At 39.1% G+C, this 13,842-nt stretch overlaps 1 protein-coding gene across 1 annotated transcript in view; it reads left to right on the top strand.

The window, feature by feature from the left end:
* Positions 1 to 13,842, top strand: part of RGS22 (regulator of G protein signaling 22) — a 64,673-nt gene that overhangs the window by 25,391 nt on the left and 25,440 nt on the right. Inside the window, exons 10-15 of the mRNA XM_075417225.1 lie at positions 202 to 382; positions 1,733 to 1,872; positions 2,386 to 2,491; positions 4,371 to 4,496; positions 6,055 to 6,156; positions 12,610 to 12,804. Coding sequence (XP_075273340.1) covers positions 202 to 382; positions 1,733 to 1,872; positions 2,386 to 2,491; positions 4,371 to 4,496; positions 6,055 to 6,156; positions 12,610 to 12,804 — 850 coding nt within the window. The remainder of the gene's footprint in view (positions 1 to 201; positions 383 to 1,732; positions 1,873 to 2,385; positions 2,492 to 4,370; positions 4,497 to 6,054; positions 6,157 to 12,609; positions 12,805 to 13,842) is intronic.

The following is a 13,842-nucleotide window of genomic DNA, read 5'->3' on the forward strand; positions in this document are numbered from 1 at the left end:
GTGTTGCTTGATTTTAGATTTGGAAGGGTGCAATGTCTAAACATACCTTTAATACTAACATTTTTAATTTTAAGTGCATATAGCACCATATCTTGATACAGTAAACATCATCACGGGGGAGGGGGGGGGGGGGAAGCCAAATAGCCCAGTATTTCATGTTTTGGGAAAGTTATACTTACTAGCTTTTTTTTTTTTCTCTAGGGGTCCCAGATTTTGTGTCGCTCATTCCACAGCAATAGAAACTGCCAGTGCAAAACTGAAGCTCTGGCACACATGCCAAGAGAGACCAAGCGTCGACGTTGATCCTTTTCCACAAATGGTATCATTGCTACTGCTGACACCTAAGTCTTGCATATCTAGGACACCACCTTCCCTTCCTCAGGTAGGTAGGATCACAACATTGAAAAACAAAGCCTTGTCCCATCTCAAATAATTATAAAACTCCTTGAATTCTATGGAACACGGATATGGTACTTGGTTGTTAGAAATTCAAGATTCTATCACCACAGTCCTTTAATCAGCTACACTTCATTTTTGCTTTCTACAGAAGCCCATGAGCCACGCAGCACAGACCTTTTAACAGCATGTAGCTTGCAGGTGCCCAGTTCAATTTTGGCTCTGTTCTTCCTTGAGAGCCTGAATTTGAAAGGTGACTGCAAAGAAAGCTGCAGGTTTTTAACAACATGGTTTTAAGCCTCAGGACAGAAGGTACTTGGAGAACGTGAATCAAGACTGTGGTTCCAGTGTCAAGAACTGAATGGGCTGTCACAGATCTCTTCACACACAGCTCAGTTACTTTGAGTTGGATAGTTTCAGTCTACAATTATATTTTTAATAAAGATAATTCATGGAGATAACAGAGGAGAAACAGTGGGAAAGATTTCCTGTTCAGAAGAAGCCGAGTTCAGAAGCCAGATTCCTGCTGATCACAGCAGGAATGGGAGCCAGAAGCAGCTGCCTCTTACAGAGACCAGTTCTGGCTTCACAAGGTGTGCTCATGACCCAAGACTAGCTCTAGATCAGGCAGACAGCATTCTAACTCTGCAGGTTTTCCAGCCCCTGTTGAGTTCATTACTTGAAGAAAACTATGACCTGGCACCCATGAACCTCACAGAATCAACTGATGGACTGTTTCTTGCTGTTTTTTGTTTTGTTTTGGTTTGGTTTGGTTTTTTTTTCTGCAAGAAATATGGACTTCTGAATCTTCTAGTTCCAGTGTGCTTGCAAGAGCTTAGAAAGAGCAACCTGGGTGAATTTCTGAGGACACTGAATGCAGCTGGCATCTCCAAAAAAGTCATAGCATGATTTTGTTCAAAATAAGTCAGTCATGGTGTGGCAGAATGCCCCTTTTCTCTCTTAATCTGAGTGGTTGTATCTGCCTTAGATTCCTGGTTTATAGTAAGCTAGTTAAGGTAATCCTAGTAAAGATTCACAAAACGTGTTCACATGCTCTTCACTTGACATCCTCTGTAATTCTACAAAAAGTGCATGTAACATTTCTGCCTGTTAAAAGTGTAATTTTTAAGCTATAATGGTCATTAAGGTGTGCTGAAAAATCTTGCAAGATATTCAGAGAAGCTTTCTGCAATTTGCAGTTTTACATATTGTGATTGACAAGGCAAAGTGGTCCTGCAAACCCTCAAATATATTTGAGCAGTTAATGAGAACATGTTAAGAAAACACAAAGGTAGAAAAATAATTGGAATTGCCTTGGTTTTGTTATGTCTTGTAGAAAAGTAGAACAAGCTCACCGACAACAGTGTTAAAACTAGCTACACCAAATGACGCTTCGAAGAGATCATTAAGGTTGTCACCCACCCTGCCATCAAGTCAAAGTCCACAAAGGGATGACATTTCAAGCAGTAGAAAGTGGTAAGTACAAAAGTCCTTTGTACACCTTTCTGCACATTAATATACCTCAAATATTTATGAAAGGCTTTTAGATCCTACTGTTTCTATGAATACTTTTCTTAAATATAATGATCTGCCTAGTGAAGCACAGTTATGGTACAGATTGCATGCATGGAGAATTCCTCCCTGGCTGATTAGTTTCTCATTTGTTTGTGCCACAGCACAAAAGGGTTTATTTCTCCAAATACAGGTGTTTTACCCTCTCTGTATAATCGTTGATATTCTATTCTTTTAACCTGCCTCAAGCACTTGCCCTCAAAGATATGCTGTGTCAGTGATTTCCATAGGGCCACATGAAAAAGTATTCCTCTTATGTTTTTTTCATTTATTATAAATTTGAACTCCATGTACTTTTTTCTCTACTATTCACTGTCATTCTACCTCTCTCATGCCACTTCTTAGCTGTGTGTTTGATAAGCAGTCCTAGTTTTTTCTTAAATAGGTATTGAAAATGTTGTTTGTTTGTGGATCCAGGCCGAAGTCAGTGAGCAGAGCCATGATTCATTGCTTAGATTTGGATGACACCGAAGACTCAAAATACCAGGGTCATAGAAAGTACACCTATGCTGAGCTGCTCCCAGTAAGTAGTGCTTGAAAATTTTAGTTGTCTTGAATCATGAGTTAAAACACTTTATTCTGTAGTGTTAAAGGGGAAGTAGTCAATGATGGGGAGAAATTGGTTTGATTATGTGACTGTCAATGCCATATGCAGAGGTATAATTAGAATGTCAGTATTTTCTGTGTGGTATCTGTCACCTATTTGATAGGAAATCATGGCACATACAGAGGTTTATTTTCACTAGAAAGTTGATCTTCTCCATGGTGACCATGTGTTCAGTAGGCTATTATGGAAAACTCACTGGGTAAATGCTTCAGTGGAATCATTGCCTAGGAAAGTATACCAGACTTACAGTGAAAACTGAATCTGTCCTAGAAAGTCATTAAAATAGTAAAATTTGTAAGAGGAAAATGCTTGACTTGTACAGTTCCTCTTTATTGCTTGTGTACTTCATTTTTTTCTTTGTTGCATTATTGACTGCTAAGCAGGCCCTCAATCCACAAACCTCAGGAGGGACAGCTTGCACAGAAGAACGTTTTATCAATAACTGCTAAAATGATGACAAATTGAACACATGAGATAGATGTCAAGATTTGGCAATTTAAAATATATCCAAAGCTTTTCATGTTTGTGGAATGGTCTCAAAACAGTATGCTGTTTCAAAGAGGTATTTGTACCCATGGCCTCAGAACTAAAAAAAACCCCATGTTATGAAATCTGGGCCTGTTTACATATGCATGGAGTTTGCTGATCACTTGAGCATGATGATTGTTTGTTTTTCACATCAAACTTATACTTTATCACTTCACTACAATAATTTTACTTCTTTGTTAATTTTGACAGAAGAAAAGGCTAGTCTTTGCAATTAGAGGACATTTGCATTTAGAAAATTACATTAAGCAAATGTTCACACCATGAAATATTAGTTTTTATACACCTTCATCATGCAGAGTTTCCTTCTGGCTGAGGGAGGAAAATACTGTCCCTTTACACTTACAGGGCTAGAGTGGAACCCACAGTCAGCACCCCACAATTTGCCATCACAAATATGATGCAAAGGAGAATGCAGGGATCCATAGTTTAACTTCGTACTGGGGAGTGCGATCTTCCTGATCTGCTTCAGAAGTCTGGGTTTGTCCTGCCCTTCTCCATCCCTGTTACTGTTTGGAAAGAAGCCAATTGTCAGCCACCACACTTATCTGCTCCCATGTTTGCTATCAGAAATGGCAAGTCAGCTGAAGATTCTCTCTTGCGATATTCAGAAGCTAATTTAGTAGTTTGTAGGTTTCTCTGTGAGCATTGTCAAAATGGATGTACTCTTCCGCAAATGCTCCAGGAGCTAGCCACAGTAAGGGGCATGGTTTTCCTCTCCCCTAAAATGCTCATGATTTTGATGCTGATGTGAATGGTGTAACCCTAGGAGATATATCTTCTGCTCCATGATATTTAATCGTTTTGAGGCTTGACCAAATAACCACCTGTTAACTTCTGTTGGTTCAAAACACAGTAGCCTGAGCTGAGAGAACTTTTGACAGCTAAGTGACATGGTCAAGTATCATTGGAATTCACCAGATTCAGAGGTAAAGAGTTAATGACAGAATTAAGGCCAAGTTTGTTTTCCTGTTTCAAGTATTGAGGAACTACCTAAGGGATGCTATGGTCATTTTGCACTCTGCACACCTTCAGCAGTCAGACTTATTTCATTGGATGTGAATATTTGGTGGGAAAATGGTATGGAGAGCTATGATCAATTGCATATATAGCAGCAAATGGAGTCTAGTTTCTTGGGATGAAGATACTAATTGAACATACTGCATGGCCCTCCATTGCAATGTACTGACATTTGAAAATAATGAAAGCCTGTTATTCCTTGCTGTATAACTATATTTTATTTGTCCAGGGGAAAAGCGCTGCTGGCAGTGTTGTCTTAAGGGGATCAAATATGGAAAGCATGCTGCAGTCTCTTTATTTGGAGAACAGAGCAGGCTACTACTTCACACACTTCTGTGAGATGTCAGGGAATAAGGTATGAGCATTTTCCTACCCTGTGATAATTAAGTCCACAATTGAATGAATGCCAAGTTATAGAGGGCAGCCAGACTGAAAAAAAAAAAACCACCAGCAGAAAGACAGATTGATGACTGGATGAATTATTACTTGTGAGACTCCAATCCCTCAACAACAATAAACTGTTCTTGTGTATATTCAAACTAATGACAAGTCTTAACCAAGCTGTCAGATCCTAACTGTCTCAAACCTATTGGAAATCTGATTGTATCATCAGGGATAAAAAAAGACTAATCATTTTTAAAAACTAGCCTTTAACTTGGCAGAAAAAATGAGGTCTTAACCCACAAAAACATTTTTAAAAAAGATGGAAAATCCGCTATGCTATTACTCACGATAATCTGCCTCCTTCTCACTTGTTGGGTTTATGATGTCCAAAATCTCCAACGTTTTAAAAACGTTCTTCTGCTTCCACGAAGCTTCTTGGATTTCTGAGAAACATAACACTATTTCTTCTCTGCAGTCAGCAGATCCATCATTCATTGCTGGGTGTAAATTGAGGATTGGTTGGAACAAGTTATGAATCTGAGTCAGTGTTTAGTGGCTTTGCAGAAAATTTGCGTCTTTCGGGGAGATTTGAATGCAATCAAGATGGACATCTGTTTCACCGCTGGCATAACCCAGAATCCAGCAGCAGTAGCTAGAAATGATTTTGGCTACCAGAAGGCAAGAGCAAGTGTTTCCAAAGCTGAATACCTTCAGCTAAAAATGTTAAATGTGTATAGATAGAAATCTAAATAAAAGTAACCTCTTTTTTCGCCAGAGATAGGCACCCGTCCAGATGTCCTCTAGCCTTTTCAGGTGGCAGACAACTTTGAAAATTATTTCCTTAAGGTTTTGTCTACAGCTGTGGAGCCTATTTCACTCACATGCCAGGTCTGGCAGGCTACAGTTTGTGGAGCAAAGTTCCCTGGCCCTATCTTTATTGTCCAGTGATAGGGGTTTCAGGGTATTTTTAAGTTTCAAACCCCATAAGTACATGATTAAAACAGAGGACTTGGGAAAGACCTAGACTCCTTCTTCTAAAAGGCCTTTTGATGTTTGTCTGAATTTATGAAATGAGGCCAAGGCTGTGCTTCAGAAATGCATGTAATAAAAATGTAATGATAGTCTCAGTAACATATGTCAAGTACACAATATTGAATTGTTTTGGTTATTGATGCAAAATGCTATTTCACCATGGCACAAATTCTGCATGTCCATTATCAGCATTTCTTCTTTAGTGCTGGCTTTAAGCCACTGAAATGTGGTTGCTCTTCAAATGTTAACTACAATGTTAACAATTTTAATGGCAAATTAAGGATAAATGATGTAATAAAAGATACAGTATCACAGTGACGATGCCATTAAATATGTTGTCCTTCTGCCAGTATGCAACAGAAGATTAAATACATCTTAAACTGAGCTTGATTTATGCTGACGCCATGGAGCCAAATAATTACTTGCATTGGAAAGTCAATCTTTTATAAAGCTGTGATATTTGGGTAACAATAACTTACAGTATTTTTCATCTCTAGTTGTGGAAGAACAGTGTGTACTTTTGGTTTGACCTACAGGCTTATCACCAGCTTTTCTACCAAGAAACTCTTCATACTTTTAAAATACACAAGCAAGCTCAAGTAAGTTGTAAATAATGTGTTTTCTCTTCACAAATACGTTTGTTCATTCCCTTCACAAATATATTTGTTCAGTGTAAGGACTGAAAAGAAGATAGAAAGTAGAAAAGTTTCCAAATCTTGACAACCCACACCAGAGTAAATCTGGGTTGTGGACAATAATAGAAGCTCTTTGGATTGTTTCCATGGAATTTCTTGATTTAAATGTTAAACATGCACAGTCTGATTTCTAGGCTCTGCTGCCTGTTCCCAGTTTTATCTATTGAACTCAGTTTACCTAATCTCCCCTTTGCTACTCTGTGTCGTATTTGGCAACTGTCTGCTTAGTGTTAACATCAGAGATAATATTTTTTCTAAATCATCTAATTGTGCTGTACCTTTCCTTCCATCTCCCACATGAGTTAGAATTGCAGGTCTCACAGTGCAGACCTCAGATAATGACCTTAGTCATGAAAATGAATCTTTCGGTTGTCAGTCCTGTTTTTCTTTTTCTGATTGTCAAGGCATCATTATGCTCTTTTTGCAGTCATCCTCACCCCCATTTGATCTTCAAACCTACATTTACTGTCAAGAGGAACTGATGCGTGGCCAGCAGGTCGAGGGAGGTTCTCCTTCCCCTCTACACTGCCATAGTAAGGCCTCATCTCGAGTACTCTGTCCAGTTCTGGGCTCCCCACTTCAAGAAAGATGAGGAGCTACTGGAGAGAGTCCAGCAGAGGGCTACAAGGATGGTGAGGGGACTGGAGCATCTCTGCTATGAGGAGAGGCTGAGGGAGCTGGGCTTGTTCAGCCTGAAGAAGAGAAGGCTGAGAGGGGACCTTATAAATGCCTACAAATATCTGAAGGGTGGGTGTCAGGAGGATGGGGCCAAACTCTTTTCAGTGGTGCCCAGCGACAGGACAAGGGGCAATGGGCACAAACTGAAGAACAGGAAGTTCCGTCTGAACATGAGGAAGAATTTCTTCCCTCTGAGGGTGATGGAGCCCTGGAACAGGCTGCCCAGGGAGGTTGTGGAGTCTCCTACTCTGGAGATATTCAAGACCTGCCTGGACAAGGTCCTGTGCAGCCTGCTGTAGGTGACCCTGCTTCGGCAGGGGGGTTGGACTAGATGACCCACAGAGGTCCCTTCCAAGCCCTACCATTCTGTGATTCTGTGAAATTTCTGATAAGTGAGCATTCTTAATTGAGCATGCACTTCAAGTCAGGGAATAAAACAAAAGCGAACTGCTTCACCACATGGGTGCTGATAGCTGTCACCGACTTCAGAAGAGTCTGATATTGCCAAGGAAGCAGGCTGCAGCACTGTGATCTCATTAAAAGGACTCCAGACAACTTTTAAAATCACTTTGTGAAACTTTGGTCTGTTTTTCTTCTGTAAACCTTGTGTAGGAGTATATCCGATCTGCATATTTCAACATATGCTGTAATAGAGCAAAGCTACTTCACGTGTCGTTGGAACAAATATCTTTAGAGAGCAGTGGAGAATAATCTCTTTGTATCGCTTATGTTATGAGCATCTGGACTTCCTTGAATTTGTCTTCTTTTCCTGATGGGAGGTTTGGCTGAGGCAAATGACAGAATTTTGCATATTTGTCCAGAATTCTCACCTGAATCAGTGTTATTTGTACAGAAACTCCAAGCAGAGGCTGAGGCACGGATTCCTCCCTCTCTCCTGTTACACACTGGCTAACTGGAGCTGCTACCTGATTTAGTTGTTCAACTCTACTCACGGCCTGAGCCTGAGGGCAGCTGACTCTACCCCTCAGATGACCGTCTCCTGTATCTGCCCAGGCCTTGTGTGGCTGGGGACCTTGCTCACAAGAGGCGTGCAAGTCAGCCATACCCAGACTGTGTCTTCATTTTCCTGTATGTTTTGTTGCAGGTCAAATCTTAGGTTGTGGTCCATGATGGTTTTCAGTTTTGTTTCATTTCACACCAGCTTACACTCTTTCTGCAGTGGCTGCATGGCTGAAAAACAAGGCCCAGGTCTTTTTTACTTTTCTTATCTTATTTCCAGTGCTGGCCTGGTGGTGACAGCAGAACATCATACAATAAGTGTTACCAGGCAATTGCAGAGAGCTACACACACATAGCCATTAAAGTAAATACATCAAAACGAAATATGTGAAACTGTTCCATTAGCATAACTAACAGCTGAAATGTAACATAACAAATCAACACATGTGCTGCAACATTTGGTATCATTCTCAAGCTTGCCTTTTAAGGCTGCACAAAAATTATTCTTGTTTTCATTGGAACACGGTAAAGAGTCAAGCTGCATCCAATCTACAGGGTGTGCTTATGGAAGAGATGCCTTCCCAAATTCTGCGCTCACCTTTGGCACAATAAGATAGTTATTCCAAATACTCCTAAGAGAATGTGGCTCAGATTCGCACAACACATCGTCATATATATTTTACTATTTATTACAGAAAAAGACATCCAAAGTATTTGGTATGTGTTTCGCCTGCTTCCTGTTGGAAACAAGAGCTAACCTGGATCGCTGCGTACTCATTGTTTCATTTGTTAGGCATTTTTATTTCAGCTTTACGATAAAGTAAGGAAATGCATTCCAAGGTGTATATTCATTCATCCAGGGTAAGAAACTACAGTAAGAATGAAATCTGATGGGTAAGAAGAACGATGAGTATGGGTAATCATCCAGGAACATATATGGTTATTCACTATAAACATATGCACAGGAGTGTAAAATAAATCAGGAAAGAAAAGCAATAAAGAAACACATATTGTAGTTTTCGATTAAAAAAAAAAAGTTATTTAGAGATAGCAAATTTAATACTGTTATGGGAAGTACAATATTTTAACACTAGAATAAATTTAGATAAAGTGAGTTATCATTACTGTGAACTTTTAGGGTCAGACACAAGATTTATGTTAGTGGAAAGTGATGATGGGGCTGAAGACAGTTTAGCCTTTCCATTTAAGACCAGCCAGTGCATTTTATTCTTCTATCATATGACTCTGTCACGCAGCTGCACAAGCCCCTTGTTTAGATCAGAGCAGTATCCATGCCTTTGGGCAACAATACAAAGCACTTGGACTTCAATCTTTTTCATGTTTCTTGCTTCACTCTGGTCATTCTGAGGTTGCTTACCAAAGCCTTCTCGTCTGGGGATGAGTTCACACCAAAACCCATGGCCTGAACAATCCCTGATTTGGAAAGCCTTAAATGAAGCCAAAGTCTTAATCTGAATTTCCTAAGCATTTTGTATCTTCAGATTTGTGCCATTATAAGTAATTTCAAGATGCTAATTCTGATCAAATTTCCAGATAGGGTTTGGGGTTCAATCCGCCACTTATTCTCATACATTTATAGGAAAATGTATAGCTGGCAAGTAGGAAAATTTTTTGTGTTTTACAAAAGGAACAAAACTGAACAAGTGAAGTATGATGTGCACTTGATGTCACACACTTAACATTTTTGTATGAATTTGATAATCTTTAAGTTCATTTAATGTAATTTTTTCTTGTCAGTCCTTGTAGGAGACTGGCCAATACAACAGTGTCACTATTCCACTGAGCTTCAGAAAACTACAAGACTTCCATGACATGGGAGTCAAAAAAGGCTAAGACTATTACTTTTCAAAGGATACTATTTATTTCCCCCTGTATCTTGCTAATTTCATTGCACAGTGTTGAAGGCTATGAACACAGACACTTTTCCTCTTTTTTTTTTGGCATGTCTAGAACTCTTTGCAGTTGGTTTTCCTGCAGTCCTTGCATTCAAATCTGTGCAGATCTACAGATGCTTCTGAACCCTCAGCAAGGGTCACAGGGATGAAATCTCCTCCTCATTTCTCCCCTATCTGCAAGTGCATGCATTCACTTTGTCACTTTGTGATGCTATCTTTTTACTTGGTGGGTCAAATTCCATAGCAATGGATTCTTATGAGAATTCAAGCAAAAGGATGCCATCAGACCAAATCCTCAGACACTGTAAATCTGTATCCTTCAAAAGTGAAGAGACCATCCTGACGACAGCACCGAGGGTCTGGTCCTTTGAGTTTGGAGAAGTGCACTCCTATAGCTAGCTTAACTACCCTTAAATTCCTGCTTCACGTGTGTTACCAGACCAAAATATTATTTCTGGAATAAAAAAACAATCTGTTTTTACTATGCTGTAGTTTTGCATGTGTAATTATACAGGACTGGGGGCAGTTCTACAGGCAGAACAGCCTGCAACTGCAGTCCCTAACACGGCAACATATTGTGACAGTGTTTATCTGAGCAGTTTGTCAATAGTTTTTGGCCAAAGCTTCCTTAGTCTGGGCGATTTCTGACTCTGTAGGCTGATTTTTTTTGTCAGATCTAAAGAAGAGTAGCAAATATACTGAAGTTAACCCTTTTCATACAAAATTTTTTGGGGAAAAGTAGTTCTACCCAAGAAAGTTGTGGAGTGTTTGTTTTGATTTTATTCTTAGAACTACGGTAAAAATGACCATCCTTTTAAGGAACTGGGTTAAACATGTAGTAAATTATTTAGGACCTATTTTGGACCTGTTTGTGCCAATTTACAGATCCCTTGTGTGTGATTTTATGAGTCATAACAGGTGAGGCAATGTAGCCCTAATGACGAATAAAATTGTTAACCCCTCTTTAAAAAGTCTATTTTTAAAGATACCTCATGTTTATATCATTGGACTGATCTCTTCTAATTTGGCTATTTTATAAATTAAATGTTTTGGATCAGACTAGAACATGATGTAATAAACTTTACTAGTGTTAGGGTTCTTCAGCATAAGTTCCAACTTTTGAAATCACTATGAATCTAATTAATGCTGTCTCTGTTAAATTTACATTTATTTGGGGATTTACTGAAAAGGGAATAATTTAGGATAAATGTGGTCTTGTTCTTCAGCTAGAAATCTTCCTGTGGATGTCCTCATTCTTTGACCTCACTCTTACACCTGGGGGATGTTATTACACTGATTACATGGGCCACAATAGCCACAAACCATCTCTGTTTTCAATGATTAGATCTATGTGGAAAGGGGGTGTAATTCTGCATAGACAGTAAATATACTAATCATAACAAGTTCTACCTAGGGGATGGTTGTCAGCCATTGTGGCCCTGTATTCCTCAGTGACCTGGTATCAGGAGAGTCTAAAGGGACTCTTTCAAATTGTTACAGTCCAAAATAACGGGAATGTAGACTGGTACTGTTGCTATTTGAAAGAAAAAGTCTAATAAATCAGAATTTCATTTAAAACAAACAGAAACATACTTATTTAATGTACTCAAACATTCTCCCACTGTGCTTGAAATCTAAACACAACACTGTTTTATTACTGCCTGAACACAGAGTAAATGTATTATTTTCTTCTTTTCTACTGCTTTGTACATCTGCTAGTTACAGCTGGATTTTAGCAACATAAGGAAAATGAGAATTATCAGAAACCTGCATTCTTCATTGTCAAAATTGTGTGTTAATAAATAGTGAAGATGGGCTCCTCAGTGCTATCCTAGGGAGAAATTCTGATTTATGCTATTAATCTGCTCCCTTGACTGTATGCTTGAAAATTAGTTAGACTTTGAGAAGATGAAGCAGAGAAAACATTTATAAGTATATGAAATGTATTATGGCAGCATCTTTTTTTCACTTGAGTTCCTAGCTGCAGTCAGAATCATGACGTATTAGATATTCTGGAATATCTTCTTCCAAGATATTCTTGGGAGAAAGTATTTTTCTCTGAGTTTTCAATGTTCTTTTTCATAGCATTTTTTAAAACATTTGAAAAATAAGAATTTGACTTACCCTGTGCTTCAAGAATGAGCTGCTGGTGAGAAGGAAACATTCTCCAGGTTCAGCTTTCTTCAGTTTGTACATGTTGAATGCCAAACCGTGCTTCATAAAAAAGCATCTTGTAATCCATGCTTTGGTAAGGATTTAGACCTCAGTTGTGCAGTGGTATCTCCTGTTATGGATTCTGTACCATGATGGAGTCTCACCAATGTCAAAGAGCTATGCAAGAGAACCTCCGCACAGAATGAAATCTAATTTTCCATTAATTTTAACCTTAAATTTACAAATTTCCACCTATTCAGAAGAAGTAAGACTGCTTCAGAAGCTGGCCCAGTACATATTCTGCAAGACAACCATGCGACTTCATGAAGAGTCCAGTTACTGTAATTATTGTAGTTATCTGAATCTAACTAAAAATCAGCTAAACATCTCCAAGCAAAAATTACTTTAAGCATTATTATGTGATTTTAACAAGTAGCAGTAAAAATGGCAGGGAGGTCAGTTACGGCAATAACTGAATTTTGGACATAATAGTAATATTGGTAAAAACAAGGCAGGTGTAATTAGATATACGTTAAGAATATACAGCAGGGCAGTGGGGGACAAATATGCATTAATTCTTTCCTTCAAGGGACTGTGACCATTGGAATGGATGATGGCTAAGAAACAGTTTTCTTCTGTTTTATTGTAGTTCCTTTATGCAACTTACATTGCCCCATCTGCCAGTATGGACATTGGACTTCATCAGAATAAGAAAAACTTAATTTATCAGAAAATAGACCCAGCTTTTGAGGACCTTTTTGACCCAGCAGAAGAATATATCCTTACTGTTCTGCTAGAACCATGGATGAAGATGATGGAAACAGACAAATGCACTTATGGAAAAGTAAGTGATCTGGATGACATCATGAAAAATTCTTATGTCAGGGAAGAAAATCATAAGACCCTTCATATGCAACCCTGTTACATTTACAGTCAGGAAGGGAGAAGTATTATGAGATGTTTTGCTCACCCACTCCTTTCTACGCTGATGCATGGAGTAGCCTGAGCTTCCTATGGAGCGCAGACTTCCCACCCGAAAGAAAGGTGCAGGCTTCATAGACCCCTCAGTCTGTGAATTAGGGAGGAATACATCTTGCTACGGCAAAATTTCTCTTTGCACTCAGGAAATGTCATGTTTCTGCAATCTTACCATTGATCAAAAGTTATTTTCTTAGGATGGATTACCCACAAGCCTTCTGTGCTTTTAATGATGAGCATAAAATAAGCCGAGTTTCTAGAGCGTCAGTAAGGTGATGCTATGTCCATATTAATTGTACCAAGTGTTTCTTGGTGTTTAGAATTAAAGTGCAGCTACTGCTTAGCATAAGAGGAAATGTGATATAGTGATCCACCGTATTTGCCCCAAACACTTCTTGGACAGCTGCCCTGCTGTGTAAGGGCTAAACGTGCCCTGCAGGCTTCCTGAAGTAGGTGGCTCAGTGCCGTACTCTGTTTTAATCCCAGAAAGCCTCAGAAGGCTTGAATTGATCAGGCTCATGCAGGTCAGAGGAGACAGCTGCGAGCCTGACTCTGCTTCTGACAAATAAGAACAAGAAATGGTGGAGGCAGTGGTGGATGCTCTGGCTTTCTGCTCTTTGTAAACTTACCTACAAGTTACCAGCTGTAGGTCAAACTTCTAATTCCAAGTCTTAACATCTCTCTCTTGGATATGGAAGGAGAAACTTAAAATAGGGAATCAGGCGTTGGAGGGCAGGAAGTTAACTCTTGCTCCTGTTTTTCTCCACTGTGACCTTAGATGAAGCATCTCCATTATTACAGGAAATATCATCACTTACTGCTGATATTTCTGTCAGCATGTAATGAGGACATGCATGCATTGCCCCTGCAAAATATTTTGAAATCATTTTGTGGAAGTTTTGTA

This window comes from Opisthocomus hoazin, chromosome 3 (assembly GCF_030867145.1).
Source record: "Opisthocomus hoazin isolate bOpiHoa1 chromosome 3, bOpiHoa1.hap1, whole genome shotgun sequence".
Classification (NCBI taxonomy): domain Eukaryota; kingdom Metazoa; phylum Chordata; class Aves; order Opisthocomiformes; family Opisthocomidae; genus Opisthocomus; species Opisthocomus hoazin.